The following is a 20434-nucleotide window of genomic DNA, read 5'->3' as shown; positions in this document are numbered from 1 at the left end:
GACCTGAAATTTTATAGAGTAATCCAGACTCCCAAAGACCAAATTTTGTTACAGAATGACCTGAATAGGCTAAATGATTGGTGTGTCAACAATATCTTATTCTTAAACATAAAGAAATGTAATTATATTGGTTCTCACAAAAGAAGTAAAAAAGTTGTAACATCATACAATATAGAGGGAAGCCCTGTTCAGTATTCTGATACAATCAAGGATCTTGGCATTTATTTTGACGATCATTTAAATTTATAAATATACACATAAATACAGGGTGCGGCAAAACAATCAGTGCAGTTTTGAAGGGGTATTAAAAAAAAATGGCATAACTTATGAAAAAGTGATTTATTCTACTTGAGTCAGTACTACACCCCATTTTTTCCCTTAAGTTTTAAAGATCACATCAGCAAGATGATGTCCTCCAGAAGCGATGCATTGATGTAGGCGATTTCTGAAGTTTTCAGCTGCGTTTTGACACAATATATCGATCGGAATGGCGGCGATTTCCTCTCTAATACGGATCTTCAGTTCTTCCAAATTGCGAGGACGATGTTTAAAAACCTTTTCCTTGAGGTAGCCCCATAGAAAGAAATCACAAATGCTCAAATCCGGTGATCTCGCCGGCCACCCCAGGTCGCCCCTCGGAGAGACGAGGTGCCCAGGGAACAACTGCCGCAATTTTGCCATTGATATCTGCGCTGTGTGGGCCGTAGCCCCATCCTGCTGGAACCAAATATCCCCAAGGTCTTGCTGTTCAGCCAACCGTTCCAATTCTGGCTCAAAAAATTGTTCCAGCATCGAAACATAACGCCGAGCGGTGACGGTTGTTGTACGCCCATCCTCCTCAAAAAAGTACGGTCCAATCACCCCAAATTTGGAAATTGCACACCATACAGTCAATTTCGGGGAATGGAGTGGTCTCTCGTGAACTTGTGGTGGGTTATTGGCCGACCAATAGCGGAAATTTTGCTTGTTTACGGCCCCAGACAGATGGAAGTGGGCTTCATCACTACTGAAGAATGTTGACCTTGGTGGAATACGGTCTAACATTTCTTGGGCGCGATTCACCCGGTTTTCAAAGTCTGGAGGCATCAACTCTTGAACTATCATAATCTTATAAGGATGGAAGAATAAATCTTTATGCAAAATCCTCCTTACAGAGCGGTCGGACATGTTTAATGCAGTTGCATGTTTCCGGGCAGAGCGTGTTGGTGATTGTTCGACACCTGCTCTTACTAGAGCGACATTTTCAGGAGTTCTTACTTGTTTGGGTCTTCCCATACCCCTAGGCCTTTTCGTTGAACCAGTTTCTTCCAACGCACGAATCCAACTCGCCATAACATTGCGGTGCGGAACGGGATCACGACGTGGAATGTTAAAGTGCCGTCGGAAGGCTCGTTGAGTGGTGATGAACGAACGACCGCTTTCAAAAAACGTGCGAATAACGAAGCCGCGATGCTCTCCGCTCCAAACCATTGCTACGACTGAAAACGGGGTGAGTGTCCGGACCGAATGAGGCCACTCCCAGGTTCCCATCCCCACCACAGCGGATCTAGTCACCCATTGCAACTGCACTGTTTGTTTTGCCGCACCCTGATCATTTAAATTTTAATATACACATAAATAATATAGTGGTTAGGTCCTCCAGGGTTCTGGGTTTTGTTCTGCGTAACTGTAGAGAGCTATTAGTCGAGAGTCTGTAAGAGAGTGTACATGTCTTTGGTGGTTTCTTTATTGGAGTATGGCTCAATGATATGGTCCCTCTATTACATGAACAGCTGTCTGGCCCTTGAAAGGATTCAGATCAAGTTTTTAAGATTTTGTCTATTTAAATTAAATTTGGAAATACCAAACGATCATGTTTATGATGATGCACGGGAAGTGTTGGCTATGACAACATTGAGAGAAAGACGTATTCGTGGTGATTTAACCTTTGTATTTAGGCTTCTTAATGGTCTGATTGTATGCCCCGACCTTGGTAGAATTAGCTTCAATGTCTCCTCAAGACTCTTGAGACGAAACCGACTATTTGCTTTGCCTTTTCACAGTACCAACTATGCCACTCACTCCCCTATCGAAAGAACCTTAAATATTATCAACCATAAGGATATTGAAGTTGTGGGCATTGGCTTGTCTAGTTTTAGGAATCAAATTAGAGAGATTGTGTAAACTCTTCTGTTCTGTTTGTTATCTAATCTTGAATTCTCTTCAGTAGTCTCCTCTATATCAGAATTCAATAGATATGATTGAGAGAGTGCAAGATGGATTTTTACGGTGTGCTGCATTTAGAATAGGCATTAGCTTTGGCGAGTACCATCGTGAGGATATGAGAGTAAGACTTAACCTGGATACATTGGCCAAAAGGCGTGTGAACGCTGATCTTTGTTTTGTCTTTAAGCTGGTTAATGGCATAAAAAGATGGAATAACAAGTGAGGGGCTGCGCTGGTAGGCCTGTGAGATTTAAATTTATAGATTGAATATAAGTATATATTTGCGAAGATTCAAATATTCAAATAGCAGAAAATTTAACCAAAACGATCTAAAGCCGCTCGACTAATAAAATTAAATATAACCCCAAGTCATAAACCCTATGGAGGCTCTAGGCCACACCTCCGGCGCAGAACTATCACGTGACCACTCTATCTATTCGGTAACCCAAGTATAGGTTAAGTTATCTATTATGTAATAATCTGTTTTGTACATATATTTTGTAAAATAGGGATTCCCGTAAATTTAATAAAAAAAAAAATTAGTACATTGAACCACAAAAATTAATTTATAAAATTGGTCAAGAACGAAATGAAATTGTTTAACCAGAACCGAAAATTTGGTAATTTTTCAATTACATTTAATTGAATAATTCAATATTCGCTTATTAAAATTTTTTGAAACTTTGCACAAGGGTTTACCAGATTGGTCTCTTCAAAAAGTTATCTTACATTTTTTCTATAAAATGTACAGGGAAGCCAATAACTGACCCCCTTAAGACTTACATGGGATTTCCTAATTTAATCAATAAATGCTTTATTATCATAAAATTTAAAATTTTGTCGACAAAGCTATTATTTAAATAAATTATACAAACAAAATATACACAAAGACAAAACAAAAAATACAAATATATAAAAATAAAAAATACAACAAAACATACAAAAAACTTAACAATTTTATAAATTGTTTAGGTCACATTTCCTTAAAATCTATAAAATATATAGATTTTAAGGTAAGTAAATAAAAAAAAATGTTTTTTATTTACATTTGTTTATGTATGAGGAGATGTTAAACTGACTCTGTGTTGTAAGTTATACTTATTGTCCTTTTGTTTGCAGTTTAATTAGCATGTAAAGTAATTCTTCATTCCTTCATTCCATTTCATATTTTTGTTGTGTTCAATTCTTTTATATATTAACATACTTTTTTACTCTCTTGTGATTTTTCCTGAAGAAGTCACTAAAATATAGGGCGAAATATTAAGAACGAACAAATGAGTTTTATAAGACCACAGACCGCTACCTGATAATACGTTTGTATTTCTTCAAATAGTACGGTCGATAACCACAATTATTTTATTGTATTGCACTGGCTTTGAGAGAAAGAGAGAAAGAACATGTGCGCGCACACGGCTCTCTCTTGATCTTACAGTAATAAACGACTATAGAAACTCTCTCTTTCTATCTTCACTAAGTCATATCTCCTTCTCAACTACAGTTCACCCCGCCCCATCACACTTTTCGTAACGCATTCGCCAGCCTATTCCCCAATTCAAGCGTGCGTAAAGAAGTTTTACTTCAAAAATTAACCAGAAAATACAACAACAAAAAAATACTCACACTGCAATGACCTCTAGTATTAAGTAAATCTCCGGCACATAACATTTGATCCACCAAATAATCTGCTCCTAAGAAATATTCACAATAAAAGTCAGGAAATATTGTCACGTCTGCTTTCTGTAAAATAGGTGAAGGTTCTCTCAAAGATTCATTGACCATACCCCAGCCTATAAAAGAGAAGAATTATACATAGTTAAAATATTAATTTACATACCTATAATACTAGCCTCCTCCAAAATCGGCACTGTAGTATTGAATTCCGGTAATTTAATTGGCTGCACTGATGAGTCAAACACTAATGGCGTAACTAACTTAAAAATAAAACGTTTTTTATCCGTCATGACTCAAATCAACAATAATAGCCAACAAAACTTACCTCCACTAGCGCCAAATCATTTACACTATTTAGGTCTTTGTAATAATATGGATACAAATATACTTTTCTTATGGTGACACTGTAGGTGTGGTTTTCGGAAAAATCATCGAGTTCAATTTGAGCGATTCTGGCAAATATTAACCTGATGAAAAAAATCTGTGGGTTATATATTGTTTATAGGCAAAAGCCACAATTACTCACTGTTCATCCAGGCAATGACCTGCAGTTAATATAAAAATTTCCGAAATGATTGAGCCGCCGCACCAATGAATCTCCGTGTAGTCTGGACCCCAGGTTCTTAAAGACACCTACATAATTTGAAGACAAGTTTAGTAAAAGAAGCAGTATTTGGACAATATTTCGTAATGGGAAGAAGTAACTCTAATGACAAAATAACCTTCAGGGAACAACTACCGCAGTATTTGAATGTTCTCGACTCAACTTGCAAGGAATGTTCCTTTAGAAATAATGTTAATTAGGACTAATGTTTCTTTAGAAATATTTAGTATTGATATCCTTTGAATAGATTAGACATGTTTAAGTTTTCTGAATATATTATATTTCATTTATAAATCGTTTCGAAATTCTGACTTTATGGATATATAGAATTTCTTAAATCCTGGATACCAAATGCTCACATAGAATAAACAATGATTTCAGGAATATATGTTATTAGGGAACAAAGTAAATGCGTTAATCAATACTTACACAGGAATTCCTGGCATGCATCTTTTCATATACAATTTAGATTTTCTTTTTAGTAAACTTTAATTTTAGTAGGTCTAGTTAGAGACCGATAAGTGTTCTGAGTCACGTATACAAAATGTGTACAAAAATCATAACCAACCGTTTGACTAGGAAACCAGAGTTCTTTCTTTTGAAAAAAGCGGCCACTGGCTAACAGCTAAGGCTTTTATCGAAAAAACCGCCGAATACAATAAACCACTCAGAACATTGGTCGACTTTAAAAAGGCCTTTGGTTCCATACCTTAACAGAAACTCTTAGAAAGACTAGCCGAGTGCCGCATTGACCATGCCACAAGATTAGATATATATACAAGACTGCAAAGGTTAAAATTACAGAAAATCAATATACAAAAAAAAATTAAAATCAAGAGTGGATTGAGACAGAGAGGCGCGTTTTCAAGCTATTCGCGGCTTTGTTGCAGAGTATGCTAATTAAAGAAACTGGGAAAACACAGGGATAAACATAGGTGGAGAAATCCAAAAATGTTGTTGCGTTCCACTTTTTAATTTTTATTTTTTGCTTTGTACAATTATAACCTTAAAATGTTTGTTTATTTATGTACTGTGAAGTGTGTGGATGGCTTCTAAAGGTTTTTTATTGTTTTATGTAAGTTTTTAGTTTTGTTTAAGTAGTATTTTTATTTTAGGTCTGATGATGCTCTAACTAGAGCGAAACACGTGTAGCCCGTTTAATTACATGTTGTGAGAACGTGACTTTGTGTTTTTCTTTGTTTTTCGTCAATAGATGGAGAAAGACTAAATCACCTATGCCTTGCAGATGACATTATCTTGATATTAGATAATATTCGAGAAGCCCTCTAATGCTAGAAAAGCTGAACATCGAGGCAAGCAAGATAGGACTGAAAATATCAAATGAGACATCCAAATACACGAGATTCGACGAAGGAGAGGTTTAACATGGCAAGTTAAGTACAGTTCTAAAGTCAAAGCTACTAATATGTCTCAAGAGAAAAGTCTTCACAACTAATGTGTCATCCCTGTTTGATCCTATTGATCTATGGCGCGGAAAAGCTAACGTTAACGACGTTCTTCTCACGTATTGATGTTACATCACCTGCAATTTGAAAAATGGAGAAAAGAGCAATACTGAGAATCAAAACCTCTGACAAAATCGAACCATACGAAACAACACAGGAGTATACAACGTCATTGAGAGTATTCTACATCTGAAATGGAACAGGACAGAAAATTATAGAATGGCGACCAAAATCCAAAATTGTTAGAAGTAGAGGCAAGCCAGCCACACGTTGTACACATAACATAAAATAAATTGTAGGAATTGAATTCGATCTTCTCAAGATCGAAAAACGTGCAATCTCAATCTCAAAAATTTGAGAGAGGCTTTTGTTCAACAGTAAACCAAACTTTATAACAATTCTCCCATTTACAAATTTTGTTAATATTTTAGCCTGCATGCTTCCGATATTGATATTGATTCAGATAGTCTTTATAATACTGTACTTAGTCTTTAGTAGACTGCGACGATCGCTAAGAGTCTGATCGCTTTCTCAGACACATCTTCTAATATAGCACTGAACTCTTACAAACAAATGGTCTGCAGATAGGCTACCAAGATTCTGGATTTTAAAAATGTTACTGCTGTGATTTCGATTTTGTCTGTTTGACAAAGACATGGCTGAACAAGGATTTTTCCAGTCGCGAATTCTTTCCTGATTCCTATACAGTATTTCGTAGAGATCGGGACTCTAAATTACGAGCTGATAGTCTGAAGTACAAAAAGACGCGATGGATGAGGCAGCGTATTGATTGCTGTACAGGAGAAAAGACACGCATCAGCTGTCCAGGATTCTTCTTCCTTGTCATATGATTTAGTTAAAAATTAGGCTTCCACCGAAATCCAAAGAAAGGCTATGATTTTTGGGTGCGTGTACTTTCCTCCCAATTATGCAGTATATTCAGGTATTCATGGACAAAATAGAAGTTTTTAAAAACAACAATCCTGAAGCATGTTTGGTGTTAATGGTCTTTAAATGTATCCTGAGTAGCTGGAAGGAGACAAAAAAACGCGCCTTAAGACATATATGTTAGTAATCACGCGCCTCACTATGACATTCTCACAATGACATATATCTTGAAAACATCTTGTCTTATTTATAAAATCGGACCAACTTTAATGTTCAATTTCAGTGACTTCAGGCCAATTTGCACTTGCATCTATCCATTCCTACATCCAGTCCAACTAAAAAGTCACTAATCTTTGAAAGCCTATAACCACCTCTTTTGTATCATAAAAGAATTACCATCAGTCCATCACTGGACATATTTAGCACTAACTTAAAAAGATTACTGAGGTACAAACCCTACTACAACAGTCAGGATGACATTGATTCTCTTGGTACTGTCTTTCAATTTTTTTTGTTTTCCTTAATGTTGTTACTTTTCATGTCTTCAGTGGTATGTACCTGCGACACATGCATAGCATATTCAATTTTTATTATTGTATTGTTTTAATTGTCTTTTATTTTATTAATTTTAACTTACCTTCGACATTGCATATTTACCTATTATACTGGATAGATTTTTCTACACTTAACTTGATCAATTCTGGATTAAAAAATATCACCAGGCCAACTATGAGGTTCTCAATATTTAGTTTTAAAGCACTGATTGGTCATTTCTGAATATCAGTTACTAGTTTTCAGACTTACGAGTTTAGACCTATGACATACTAACTAAAGAAATAGAACAGCATATATCTAAGAAGCTCATAAAAACATGACAAATATCCAAAATAGTACAGCTTAACACAGAAAAATGTAGACTATCGCAAATACTGAAAAAATCTGGTTCAGCTTCATCTGACTTACTTAAGTCTGTGCAGAGAATCCAAATATTATATTAACTTGTCATATTGAATTCATCTCAAACACATTATTCCAACTAATATCAAGCTTATTTATAATTTTGGATACGCATAAACTCTCTCAAGAAGGGCACTGGTATTCTTGCCGTAATGTATCCTAATGACATCCTATTGTCTGACTCTCACAGAGTTTTTGTAAAGCATTTTCAAGCACCACTCTGTAAGTGCTATGGATGAGATTTTCAACATACCCTATATCAGCAGCCTCCTCACTCATCTCTTTACGGAGAAGCAGATTCAACAACATCTAGGAAATTTTCATGTAAGAAAGAGTGCTGGACCCGACGGAATTCCACCTGTTTTTTCACTATGTATGATATTCCAGAGAATATTATAATGGCAAACTAACTTAAACTAGAACTACTACTAAAAACTACAGACACGAGCTTGCAGGGAATCTTGGATCGTTTTATCACTGAATGTGCGAAGAACTATCTTACACTAGATCACTGAATGTATCCAAGTGAATTTATTCAAGTGTAATGATCCCCTTAGGTGGGTTTTTTATAATGTAAGTCACTTACTTTATAAAAAACCCACCTGTAAGACAGGTGGATCAAAGTAATGACTTAGAAGTCATCTTAGACCAAGGTTTATTGGTATACCCCGCTAATATAGTGTAACAACTATATTGACAACGCTGGGAATACCAGCTGATTCTCAGTCAATCCGGAATGACAAGTGGCACACCGCACAACGTATCTGGAGGAGAGTCAGCGAGTCTGCGTGGAAGGTCAGCGAATCTTCTGGAATCACGGTTAACCGAGTATATAAAGAACAGCATCGCCGCTAGGAAGTCAGTTGACAGTTCAGTGCAGTGCAGTTTGGAATATTAGCGTGATGTTTAAATCGGACATCAATAGTAGTAAATAAATACGGTGAAAATAAAATATTTATATTGGTCGTAAGTGATCGTGTTTAGTGGTGTAATTGTGTAAATAAATCAGTGGACTATTTTCGTGCATCGATCATATTTCAATTCACGCCTAACGAACGATAAAAAACGCTACAATAGAAAGGTTTTAGAGAGTGCAGAGAAAATTTACCAAAATATTTTTTTCCCACTACAATATATTACATATGAGACAAGACTGGTATAAGCTGTAATGCAGTCTTTGAAACAGCGCCGTTTGAATTACTATACTATTTTCCTTTACAAACTCGTCAATAATCTAATATCTTGCGATCACCTCGCTAGTAACCTCCGATTTAGGATCCCGCCGGGGAGAACTAGGTTATTGCAACTATTTTAATATAGGACAAATTATGGTCAAACCACACGTCTGTAAAGAATAATGACAGTACATTTAGAGCACTTAATTAAGTTAAACATTTTCTGCATTGGACTGAACGATCTTGTTTTTGACATCGACAATTGCTTTTTATCAATGTGGGCCAAATTTTTGAGCTGTTTGTTATTTACCTGTTGTACTACCAGTATGCTTTGAGTTCATACATACTGATTATTGTAACTGTTGATTGATTGTTTCTGCATATTGTTTTCTTATTTTTTTGTTAATTTTTTATCATTAATAGTGCACATTTCAAATAAATAAATAAATGTGAATGTATGTCCGGAGTATCAGCATCACTGCTAAACTGCACTATGGAATTAAATACGAAAATGAGCGTAAGCGTTTTTACCCAAGGAAGATTATAGGCATGGTTTTAATTGCTGATTCGTCGTCGATTTTACAAGAACATTACGTGAATGTTGATATAAATAATAAGAATTGATTAAGAGTCATATGATCGTTCACACGCAACGCTCTGTACTTTACGGTGTCATTCGGTATTTACATCAAGTCCATAGTTCAAGTATCTTAAATTAATATCTGCAAGTGGCTTCACAGCTATTGATACATGAATTTAATAAATAAAAATTGTTTTCCCATAATCGATTAATGGAACTCGCAGAAAACAATCATAAGAACAACAAATCTATAACATATTATTAAAATAGACAATTTGTAGGTACTTCCTTACCATGTAAGGGAATTCTCCCTTCTTTGCAGATGTGCCGTTTACAATTCTTAGGCCATTGAATTGCTTATAGCCTAAAATTAATAAACAATTTTAGAAAAAAATCAGAAACATATATAGACTATTTCTTCACTATAAAAATATATAATAAATCGGCTTTTAGGAAATAATTAATTTTTTAAAAAGTGAATTGTTTAAGAAACAGATTTAGGAAGACTGAAGCAAAGTTTACTGAATAAAATACTTAAAAGTATTTTATTCAGTAAACTTTGACTTTGAAGGTTCTTGTAGTAAATGACACTGGTTTTTAGAAAGTTTATATTTTTTGGTAGCTGGATCTTTATTGAACTTTTCTTTTGTTCAAAAAAAAGGAGCTAACAAAACAGGAAAGCATCTATTAAGCTCGCCATTTTCAAACACCAGTAACGAGTTTCACCGTGGCCACCATTTGTTTAGCGACGAAATTCGAGTAGGTCCTCCAAAATCAGTTGTTGTTCCAGAAAACTACTAGAGAAAAACTATTAAATATAGATCGTCAGCTGACTTATCGTGAGATTGAAGCTAGTGAGATATCAACTAGCTGGGGGCTTAGTATGACGAGCACCAATAAAATTTTACATTTAACATTTAACTTATAAATTTACAAAAGCTCAAAAAGATGCTTGTGTTATGTCACTAGAGAACCTGCAGTTTGTGAGCGGAGAAATGAAATGCAAATAGTACATTTCATTTTCACAGTCTAGAATTTTGTCCGGTACCAGGTGACGCTCCTGCTTATGTGACAAAAAAAATTGAGAACTATTTAGAGGCCTATGAATTACTCATGCTTAAAGGAAATGTATCCGACAACTAGAGGCGATGTTCATAAAAATCAAAATTTCGGTTGCTTTTACAGGTAACTGAAAATGAGGAAAAGTAGATTACTTCTTTGGTATCTTTGGTTGGTGAGGACGAAAAGTCTAATACCCATCATTTAGAGAGAACAATCGTTTGATGTTATATTTAGTAAGTTAGCTTAGAAAGACACTCCTCAACAATATACACGCAAAAGTAGATACAAAAAACGAAGAAAACCAACATGCAATCTGGTAAAATACTGTAAGTAATTGAAAAGCTGCAGGTCCAGATCGAATTTATTCGGTCATTAAAGAATATAAAGTCGCTAAACATGGTCAGGCGTTATTCCTTCCTAATGACTTCAATAAACATTTAAAACGCTTCCAAAGAAGAGCATGGCAAAAAGATGTAGCGATTATCGGCTTATCAGCTTGAAGATTCACTTAAGATTTTCCCAAGAGTATATGCAAAATAAGAAACCTTTATGGGCAAATTTTAGTTCGGTTTTCGTAACGGGTTCGGCCTAAAGGAGGCCTTGTGTAGTATCCAGGTGTTGATTCAGAGGTGCAGGGATGTCTCTTATCCTGTTAATTGTCTCTTATGCCCATTTCATAGACTACGAAAAATACATACGATACACGATAGAGACCTCAAAATAATTGCAAATCTTTAATGGAACCAAACAGGACAAATTAAGGTAGTTGGACAGATGTCAGGCGAAGTTCGAACCAAAAGGGGTGTTTGACAGAGTTGCATACTTTCACCATTTCTTTTTAATATTTACTTAACAAACAAAATATTCGAAGGTGCCCTGGAAAACTGCCCTGAAGAAATTTTCATCAATGGTGTAACCATAAATAACCCTAGGTACGCGGATGACAGCGTCATAATCTCGAATTCGTTAGAGGTCTTCAGTAAGGAGTAGAGTTAGGTTGGAGATAGAGAACCTACAAATTACAGGTACCGAAGCAACAAATCGAACGCGTTTATCAATATCTTGGATGCCAGGTCAACAAAAATTTTTTTTGCTAGATTGCTACGCAAGAGGTCCATGCTTGAATTGAACAAGCCAAAGCATTATCAAATGAAGTCCGTGTTGTTCTTGTCATTGTCTGTTTCTGTTATTACGTCTTCAGTATTCTCCATTATGGAATTGAGCCGTGGTGTCTAATAGACGCCATATTTAAAAAAAGATGGCCACTTTCGGAACGTGGACGTATCGACGTACGTTGAAAATATCCTGGATGGACAGATGGGCGAGTGAGACGAGTACAAATGTAGATGTGCTTCTGATAATCTCAAAAGATCTTGAAGTCATGCTCACACTTAAAAAACGAATGTTGGAATACACATTCTCAGAAAATGATGAGACTTCTCAAATTAATAATAGAAGGTAATATCGAAGGCAGAAGAAGACCCGGGTCTCGAAGAATATATCATGCCTAAAAAAATTGTGACAATGGTTTGGTGGGTTTAATCTCATAAGATCCTCCACTGGATCTACTCATCTATTGTTAAACATCTTCACACATATTATCGTTCGGTAGCCCTACAGGAAAAAAGCGTAAATTGTAAAAGCGACCTCGACTTAGAAGAGAGCAACTCTTGCCTGCCTAAGCATAACGGGTTCCATTCAAACGGCCAACTGGAGAGCTTGAGCCTTTCGCCCTTGAACCTTGTGGTGCAATTTAAGGATATTCAGACTGCCCATAGGCTACATGTGTCTTTTGGTGATCTACGGATTGATGATACTGATCATGCAAAAATCTGCTCACAGTCCGTACCTGAATATCCTCTCCTTCTAATGGGCTGTGGACTAGATGACACCTGAGACAATGGATTGTATGGGTTTTGTCACCCATATCGAAAGCATAGGAGTGGCAGGACTCCAATGCGCCTACATTGCTAATCAGGAGGATCATACATCTGATATACAGATAGCTCCAAAATGAACAATAGAGTTGGTGCAGGATGTGGTGAAGGAGCATAAGCCGAATTAAGTGTTCTTGCTGGGGGAGCACGCTACTGCCTTCTAGGCTTTAGCCTTTACTGTACTGCAAGGCGACAAATACTCTGTCAAGGCTCCAAGCTTATACTGGAGCGCATAAAGGTCCTGGAGGAACTGGTGAAGGGCTACAGGAATCAGCTTGTCTGGGTGCCTTTCCACTCAGGCTATACTCGAAACGAGAAAGCGGACTCCATTGCTGATTGATTGGGATCTGCGAAACGATCCGTAGGTAGTGTCACTCTTGCATCAATAAAGTGTTTGCTGGACAAGTGAACCCTTCGGAGATGAAAACACTCGGCCTGAGACAGGCTCACAAAGATAGGCTTTTACATGTCTCACCAGAAAACTACTGGGCTTAAAAAGACGCGAAATTCGACTAGTGATAGATCTTTTAACCGGATAACTCTTTTTACTGGCATTTAAGACGTCATTTTCATACCATAATGCACCGCCGCATTGCGGACACCCGTAATGCCGATGGTATTGGGAATAGGATGAAAGTGCTTACCACATTATCGGGGAGTGCCCAGCACTTACGTGCGCGAGGGTCAAATATCTGGGTAATACAGTTTACCCAGAGACGTTAAGTCAGTCAAACGAGAGTGCTTCATTGGTTTTTCCAAGGCTGTAAGGCAAAGTTGGGCACGATGGGTCCATTAGGAGATTTATGTGCATCACAGCCTTATTGACTGCTCACTGCCTTACAAATTCAATTTAGACCACTGAGTATTCCAATTGGAACTTAATAGTCTGACACAGATTTGTGATAGATTAAATAGACAGCTCAAAAAGAAAACTCATAAGGGAACCATCTTTAATACTAAATAAGGCCATAAATTTATGTAGAGCAACAGAAACAACTAAAGTTAAAGCGAGAACACTGGGGAATGAAACTCAAGTTGAAGCAGTACTTCAAGAAGTCTGGTAAGGCCGTTGTGGAGAAAACTTGCGAACGTTGATACAAATTTGGCAACAAGTGCTTCGTTGTAGGCAAGTCTTGAGAAAAAATGCTAGGGGCGTGATCACTTTGCGTGTCTACAAGCAAGACTGATGGTGCCAGAAGTAAACTATTCAAGAGAAAAGTACATTGTGTATCTAAGTAAGAAGATGGTTCAGATTTGCGCAGTGAACCTGAAAGCGATTACGAATTGTGGTTCAGTAAGTTCAGTGGTAGTAGGAGAGGATGTATCAGATACTATTAGATCAGCTACTATTCAGACTATGGTAGAAGGTTTTTCGACTTTAAGCTTAAAAGGTTGGCAAGTACATTTTTGTTGTAACACGCTGTTAGTATCATACATTCTTGTTCCTAGCCTTTAAAAGTAGGTTTATTTACCAGGAGATGATTAGGAGAAATTTAATTTCCTACATCTTCTTAATGCGCAGCATAAGAAGAAATATAATGAAAGCTGGTTTTTGGATTTAGCCAAGCTAGAATTAGTTTGGGTATGGCAGCACTTTTAATAATATTTATCAAATGTTGAGTTCCATTCTTAAGGACCCTGGACTGTAATGATGACCAAATAAGATGATGTTGTAATGGAAATAGTTCTAGAAATAGTCTATTTCTAGTAGATCAAAAGTTATCAAACAAAAACCTTGAGCTTATTACAGCCAAGTCCAGCTGAAGCAAAATTCAACTGATAATAACTTCTCAATCCTAGAGTTTAGAGCTTCAGTAGCTATTATCAATATTGTAAAACAAATTAGTGGATGAGTATTGTTAACAATCTGGATAAGTATAATTATTGTTGTACACATAGCAAAACCCTACTGTTCTAAAATATGCCTGCGAAATACTTCAAAAAACAATAAAGCCATTTTTGAATATAAATTGCTGTCCTTTCGTTACCAGGCACAAATCCTTCAGTAGACATGGATTTCTTCAGTTCAAATAGTGGTTTTTGGCCATCTTTTCTTAATGGGCAGCTCCCAATTAGTAATCCCATCATTTTTCTGATTTATTTAAACCTATTAAGTTTCAGTATTTCATAGGTCAAGGTACAGAACAACATCGGTATCAACGTTCTCAATATTTGCGATAAACTGGGACCCAGGAAGAAACAAAATCGTGTCAAATGTCTAAGAATCAGGCATCGAAGAAGTGATAAAATTTGCCACTAAGTAACTTGCAAAACACATTAACGAAGTTCTGGAGCTGTTTGTATTTGTACATTTAAGGGTAGGATAATTTGATATTTTAATAAGAAAACACTCGACCCCAATACAATTCCTTGAAGGGACCAATATTAATATTTGTCAATCATTACTTACGCTTTTAGAAATCTGGGATATGATTTGTAGAAGGCCAGGGGTGTTTCAGAATGCTTCAATGAACTTACAGCTGTGTGAGCTAATGATGCTGCTAATGTAAGAAGCATCCCCAGGCAATAAAAGAAGTGGTTCTGAGTTAAGTTACTGTGAACCTTTAATTATTGATGTAAAGTTGATATTTTGTTGACCTTTTCAGAGTTTCGCAGACCACTGTATACGGAGAATTCTAAAAACACATTAAATGGCATCCATATAATATTAAAATTAAAATATAATATTAAAATATTTACAAATAACTTAAATAATTATAAGATTAATGTTACAATGAAGATCTTATGTTTCAACAAGACTACTCCTCTGAATATTACCTGGAGTACTACATAAAATCTTTTCCGTTAGATGCATTGTGAGCAAAGGCTCTATTGAAAAACTCACAAGAACATCCGATTTATTTCAATTGAATTTGTATGGAAATGCCAAATTGTAAATTCATACCATCCATCCTGAATTCTCATCAGATTTTCGAAAAGGCATCACAGAAGACCCTATTTTCCTCACAATTTCTTCTCCCAGTTTCTATAATTTAGGTATCTCCCGACTCCTTAACATGAAAACATTTGCTTTTTTTAAATTAATTTAGTTACAATTTTACTAACTTCTTATTGGTAAATTAGTTGTGAAATAATGTAAATCAGCAAACTGAAAGTCTAAGCTCACCTTTGCAGCTAAACCCACATAGAAAAACAAAAAAACAGTGCAACAAATATAAAAAAACAGTTTTACCGTACATATTGACTTAACTCGTGCAAAATTTTAGTAAAGGTTCTCAATAAAACAGATAACCGACATTATCTGTTTAATCAATTAAAACATTTATTTAATCTAAAAAAAATTAATGATAATTTAATATTGACAATTCGTAGTACTATGATATGATAAGTATGTTCTGCTAAGTAAGCATATGTCAATACAAAATTAAATAATGATATACTAAGAATAATCTATAGCTTGCATTTTGATAAACCTTTTAAAGACTATTTTTTTTAAATCAACGTCAATCTCAATTCTTAACGTTTAACTTAGTAACTATTTATTAAAGCGCCAAAGTTTAAGCTAATTTTTTGCATTCTAACAAGTTATACCTTGAAAACATCTTGTCGGACTTGCATTGTCCGGCATCCTTTCAGGGGCGTAATCCTTGTATGAAAATAAGGCAAAAAGTTCATATTAATATGGGTTCGAAATTGCTTCCTAAGGGAGCTACGCCCCTTTGAATAGGACCCCTTGAAGACAATTTTTTCTCTATCACTTTAAAACCCTTTAGAATTAAATTTTGAAAATTGGTGTACTGCATAAACATTTCGTTGTGAATAAGATTCTAAATTCAAATTTTTTAAATTTTATTCAGGTGCGTCACATGCGGGGGTTGGTAAGGGTAAAAACATCCCTTTTTCTTTTACTCTTTAGGTTATTGTGATTTTGTTTGAAAATTATAAAATTTTAGAGTCTTATACGTAAAAAAGGTACTCTTAGTTCAATTCGATAGAGCGTACCATTTACAAGAAAATCGACTTTGAAAATTTTCTGATTGCGTATGTTTAATACATAATAAAATTACTGGATACGCATTTAAAACGAAGTTGGCGGTTGTTTTTTGGCATTTAAATGACTGATAAATGTCATTGTAAAATACAATTTACTTTGTCAAAGTAAAATTAGTTTCATAGAGTGTTTTACAAATTACTATTTATTATTAATAAGAAGGGCATTGCCTTTGTTGAGTTTGGTACTTTCTGTTTCTAAGTTTAAAAAGCAAACATGGATTTTACGTATCAAGAACAAGCTGATATTCACATTATGTTTGGAAGAGCATTTGGTAATTGTGTTTAAGCGAGACGATTGTATCATGAGGCATTTTCTAATCGACGAGTGCCACACCGTACGGTTTTCGCAAGAGTAGATCGTAATTTAAGGGAAACAGGTAAATTCAAAAATGCGAGTAATATCGCATAATATCTACTTAAATTTTGCTTAAGGAACATTTCAAAGACAGGAAGTTGTTGGGCGACCAAGAAATGCCAGAACCTAGCATTAGAAGAACGCGTGCTAGATCGTATTGAAGAAGATCCATCTTTGAGCACTCGCATCATCGCAAATCAAGAAGGGTCCTCTCAGTCAACCGTATGGAGAATTTTGCACGATATGTTACTCTACCCTTATCATATTCAACGGGTTCAGGCTTTGGAAGAGCGAGATTTCCTTCATCGTGTACACTTCTGTAATTAGCTACAATGATCTGTTGACCTGTATTTGTGCCGCAACGACTTAATGGATAAATTTACACAATTTTTTTACAGAATGAATTACCACAAATATTAGAAAATCTACCACTTCAATTACGAGCACAAATGTGGTTTATGCACGGTCGTGCTCCCCCACATTTTAGCATTCTAGCACGCTAGAGAACATTTAAATAATGCCTATCAAAACCGCTGGATAGGTCGTGGGGTACAGTACCATGGCCACCACGGTCTCCTGACCTAAACCCCCTTGATTTTTATTTATGGGGACACCTAAAACAACTAGTTTATTCCCGCCCTATACCCAATATTGATGTTCTCAGGCAAAGAATAGAGGAAGGATTTCAGACAATTAAAAACAATCCAAGAATTCTACCACGTGTGCACCATAATCTAATAAAAAGATTAAGAGCTTGCCGTGACGCGAATGGTAATAATTTTGAACACTTTCTATTAAATTGTTAAATAAAATGTGAGTAAAAAGTGTCTTTTTTGTCGATCGTAATGCGAATTAATTTTCATCAATAAACATAAGCAATCAGAACATTTTCAAAGTCGCTTTTCTCGTAAATGGTACGCTCTATCGAATTGAACTAAGAGTACCTTTTTTACGTATAAGACTCTAAAATTTTATAATTTTCAAACAAAATCACAATAACCTAAAGAGTAAAAGAAAAAGGGATGTTTTTACCCTTACCAACCCCCGCATGTGACTTTAATTCTAAAGGGTTTTAAAGTTATAGAGAAAAAATTGTCTTCAAGGGGTCCTATTCAAAGGGGCGTAGCTCCCTTAGGAAGCAATTTCGAACCCATATTAATATGAACTTTTTGCCTTATTTTCATACAAGGATTACGCCCCTGAAAGGATGCCGCTTACTTTTGAATCACTCTGTATAATGTATCAAAATTATCGGAATTTCAGTTGGGCATGAAGTTGTTGTCATTAAGATGTAGATTACTTAGGAGCTAACCAAAGCGATGGCCAGTTATTAGTCTACTAATATAGGGATCATGTAAAATTGGATCTGTACTCCAGTAATCCCGATATGACGGCAGCCTTTTGATACCCATTAGTAAGTTTATACCAATAAATGTACCCATTTCTACACTATCGGTGGGCTTATAACTTTTGCCGGAATTGTGAAAAGTTTGCTCTGCGTAGAGGTTTGTTTGAAACACCATATGTTCGACAATTTTGTCTGAAATCAGAAGTTTAAAAATATTATATGGTGTCACCCTATCTAGTTCCTTTATGACTTGGGCTAGTCCTGAATATTCTAGAAATTGGACAGGTGGAACCGTTTTATTATTCTTACTCCACTGTATTTTGAATAATGTTTTTAATTCGCTCAGTGGAATAAGGTCTGCGGAGTCCCATTCCTCCGGTTCTTCATCAGATGATGATATTACCATATTATCCGGTTCTGATAAATTATTTGTGATTTCTGGCTCGTCTACATCATTTCCATTACAACTATCATTATCCGAGTCGATATCTGATGGAATGCCTACAAATTCACTGTCCGAATTTTCAATATTCTCAATTTCATTATAAAGATCCTTTTCGGTCAAATCAATAGGCTTAAAAGGTAATGGTTCTGGAAATCGGTCACTTGCCATATTTTGCTCCTACCTAAAAAAAAACCTTACTTGTATGATGGGACAAAATTTAACCCATAGTTAAAAATACAGAATATAGAAGTAAGTAACTCAATAATTTCAAGTTATTTAGTATAAAACAGTTATATAAAAAGTATATAAAATATTTTTAACAAAAAAAAAATAAAACTTAAAAAAAAAACAAAAATATCTTACCCTTTTTAGAACGAAACGTGCAACAACAAAACATAAACAAACGGATAACCACTTGAATCACTAGGCACAATCTAGCGACATCTGCACTTTATACGCTTAATCTCTAAGGCTTATATGATCATATAGTCAGACGGTTTAATAAATAAACCGACGTACATTACTGGGAAAAAACACAATTGTAGGTGGGTTCAATTTTACTCCAACATACATGTAGAGTTGTATAATAGGTGGGTTACATTTTGTCCCTAAGTACTTTAAAGAGTTAAAGCAAAAAAAAATATTAAAATTCTTATTTCTACAACCGCTTCTAAAAAATTTGGAATGGCAACACCGCATGCAAAAACTAATGTCATCTTGTCAAACGGTTTTGTGTTTACATTCGGCATTTGTAAAGTTCTGTGTTTTTTCTTTAGTTTTTGGTTAAAAAAGGACGCATTTGAGCGTTTTTGTGAACTGTTACGATGGTAAAAACTTGTGCCAAAGGGTAAAAAGTTGTTTGTAAAAAATCGATAGAAATCTTGGATAGGTGCCTCATTGGTTTTTCCATTAGGAGACGGATGTGCGTACCAGCCTCTTTGGATGCCCACTGCCTTACAATTCATTCAGTTCAACGTCTCATCATTATTATAAATACCTCGCTTATTTAGGATGACTTAACTTATCTCAAAGGTCGCAGCTCTTTAAAGAAAATACCCATCTTTAACGTAAATTGTTTAATGTTATTAAAAAAAGCAACAAAACAAGATAAAACTAAACAATAATTAAGATCTATTTTATGGTTTAACTATAAAATATAAGACACCTTAAAGAAAACATTCATATAAATGCACATTTTTATATTATAATTCGTGTTTAATGTTCCAATATAAGTATTGTATATGAGACAAACTAAAACTTAATAGTTTGCCGAAAAAAAATTTAAGATAATTTTATTTTGCATAAATATAACAGACTTATTACAAAGAGGGCAGACAAAACTCGCATTTCTTAAGACAAACTATATAAAACGGTGCACTACTCAAAACTGCCACTATAAACAAAAAAACAAAAAATAAAAGCTAAGAAAGGCGAGATTTTTCCGAATAATATAAAACCTATTTTCAATCTTACTTATTAAATAATTTATTTATCGACGTCACTGATTTTTTCCCAATCATCGTCGGTGCTACAGTTGCTGCTGCTCGAAGGCGTGTTTAAGCTTACCGCTGAGTCAACGTTGGTTAAGTCGGATTTATTCTTTTTTTCGTTGTTTTTTTGGATGGTCCCCGGCCGAATGGATTCGGACGGCTCTCGGGTTATTACACCTACAAGAAGAATTTAAGGAATTCGATATTTTCAATCTTTCGATTGAAAATTTATCGAAT

The 20434-nt window shown here is 35.3% G+C and overlaps 1 protein-coding gene across 6 annotated transcripts in view; it reads right to left on the bottom strand.

Annotated features, from left to right (window-relative positions):
- LOC126736814 (BSD domain-containing protein 1-A-like) overlaps positions 1 to 20434 on the bottom strand; it is a 65209-nt gene that overhangs the window by 8646 nt on the left and 36129 nt on the right. For 2 of the 6 annotated variants that reach the window (XM_050441367.1, XM_050441368.1), the window contains exons 7-11: positions 9840 to 9910; positions 4403 to 4509; positions 4202 to 4343; positions 4040 to 4136; positions 3826 to 3992 (exon numbers count right to left, since the gene is read on the bottom strand). In XM_050441367.1, coding sequence (XP_050297324.1) covers positions 3826 to 3992; positions 4040 to 4136; positions 4202 to 4343; positions 4403 to 4509; positions 9840 to 9910 — 584 coding nt within the window. Of the gene's footprint in view, positions 1 to 3825; positions 3993 to 4039; positions 4137 to 4201; positions 4344 to 4402; positions 4510 to 9839; positions 9911 to 19983; positions 20375 to 20434 lie in introns of those variants that run through there. The other 4 variants (XM_050441370.1, XM_050441371.1, XM_050441369.1 and 1 more) reach the window with 3 other exon arrangements.

This window comes from Anthonomus grandis, chromosome 5 (genome assembly GCF_022605725.1).
Source record: "Anthonomus grandis grandis chromosome 5, icAntGran1.3, whole genome shotgun sequence".
In the NCBI taxonomy this organism is placed as follows: Eukaryota; Metazoa; Arthropoda; class Insecta; order Coleoptera; family Curculionidae; genus Anthonomus; species Anthonomus grandis.
The sequence above is the reverse complement of the archived record's forward strand: the minus strand, read 5'-3'. Positions and strand labels throughout refer to the sequence as shown.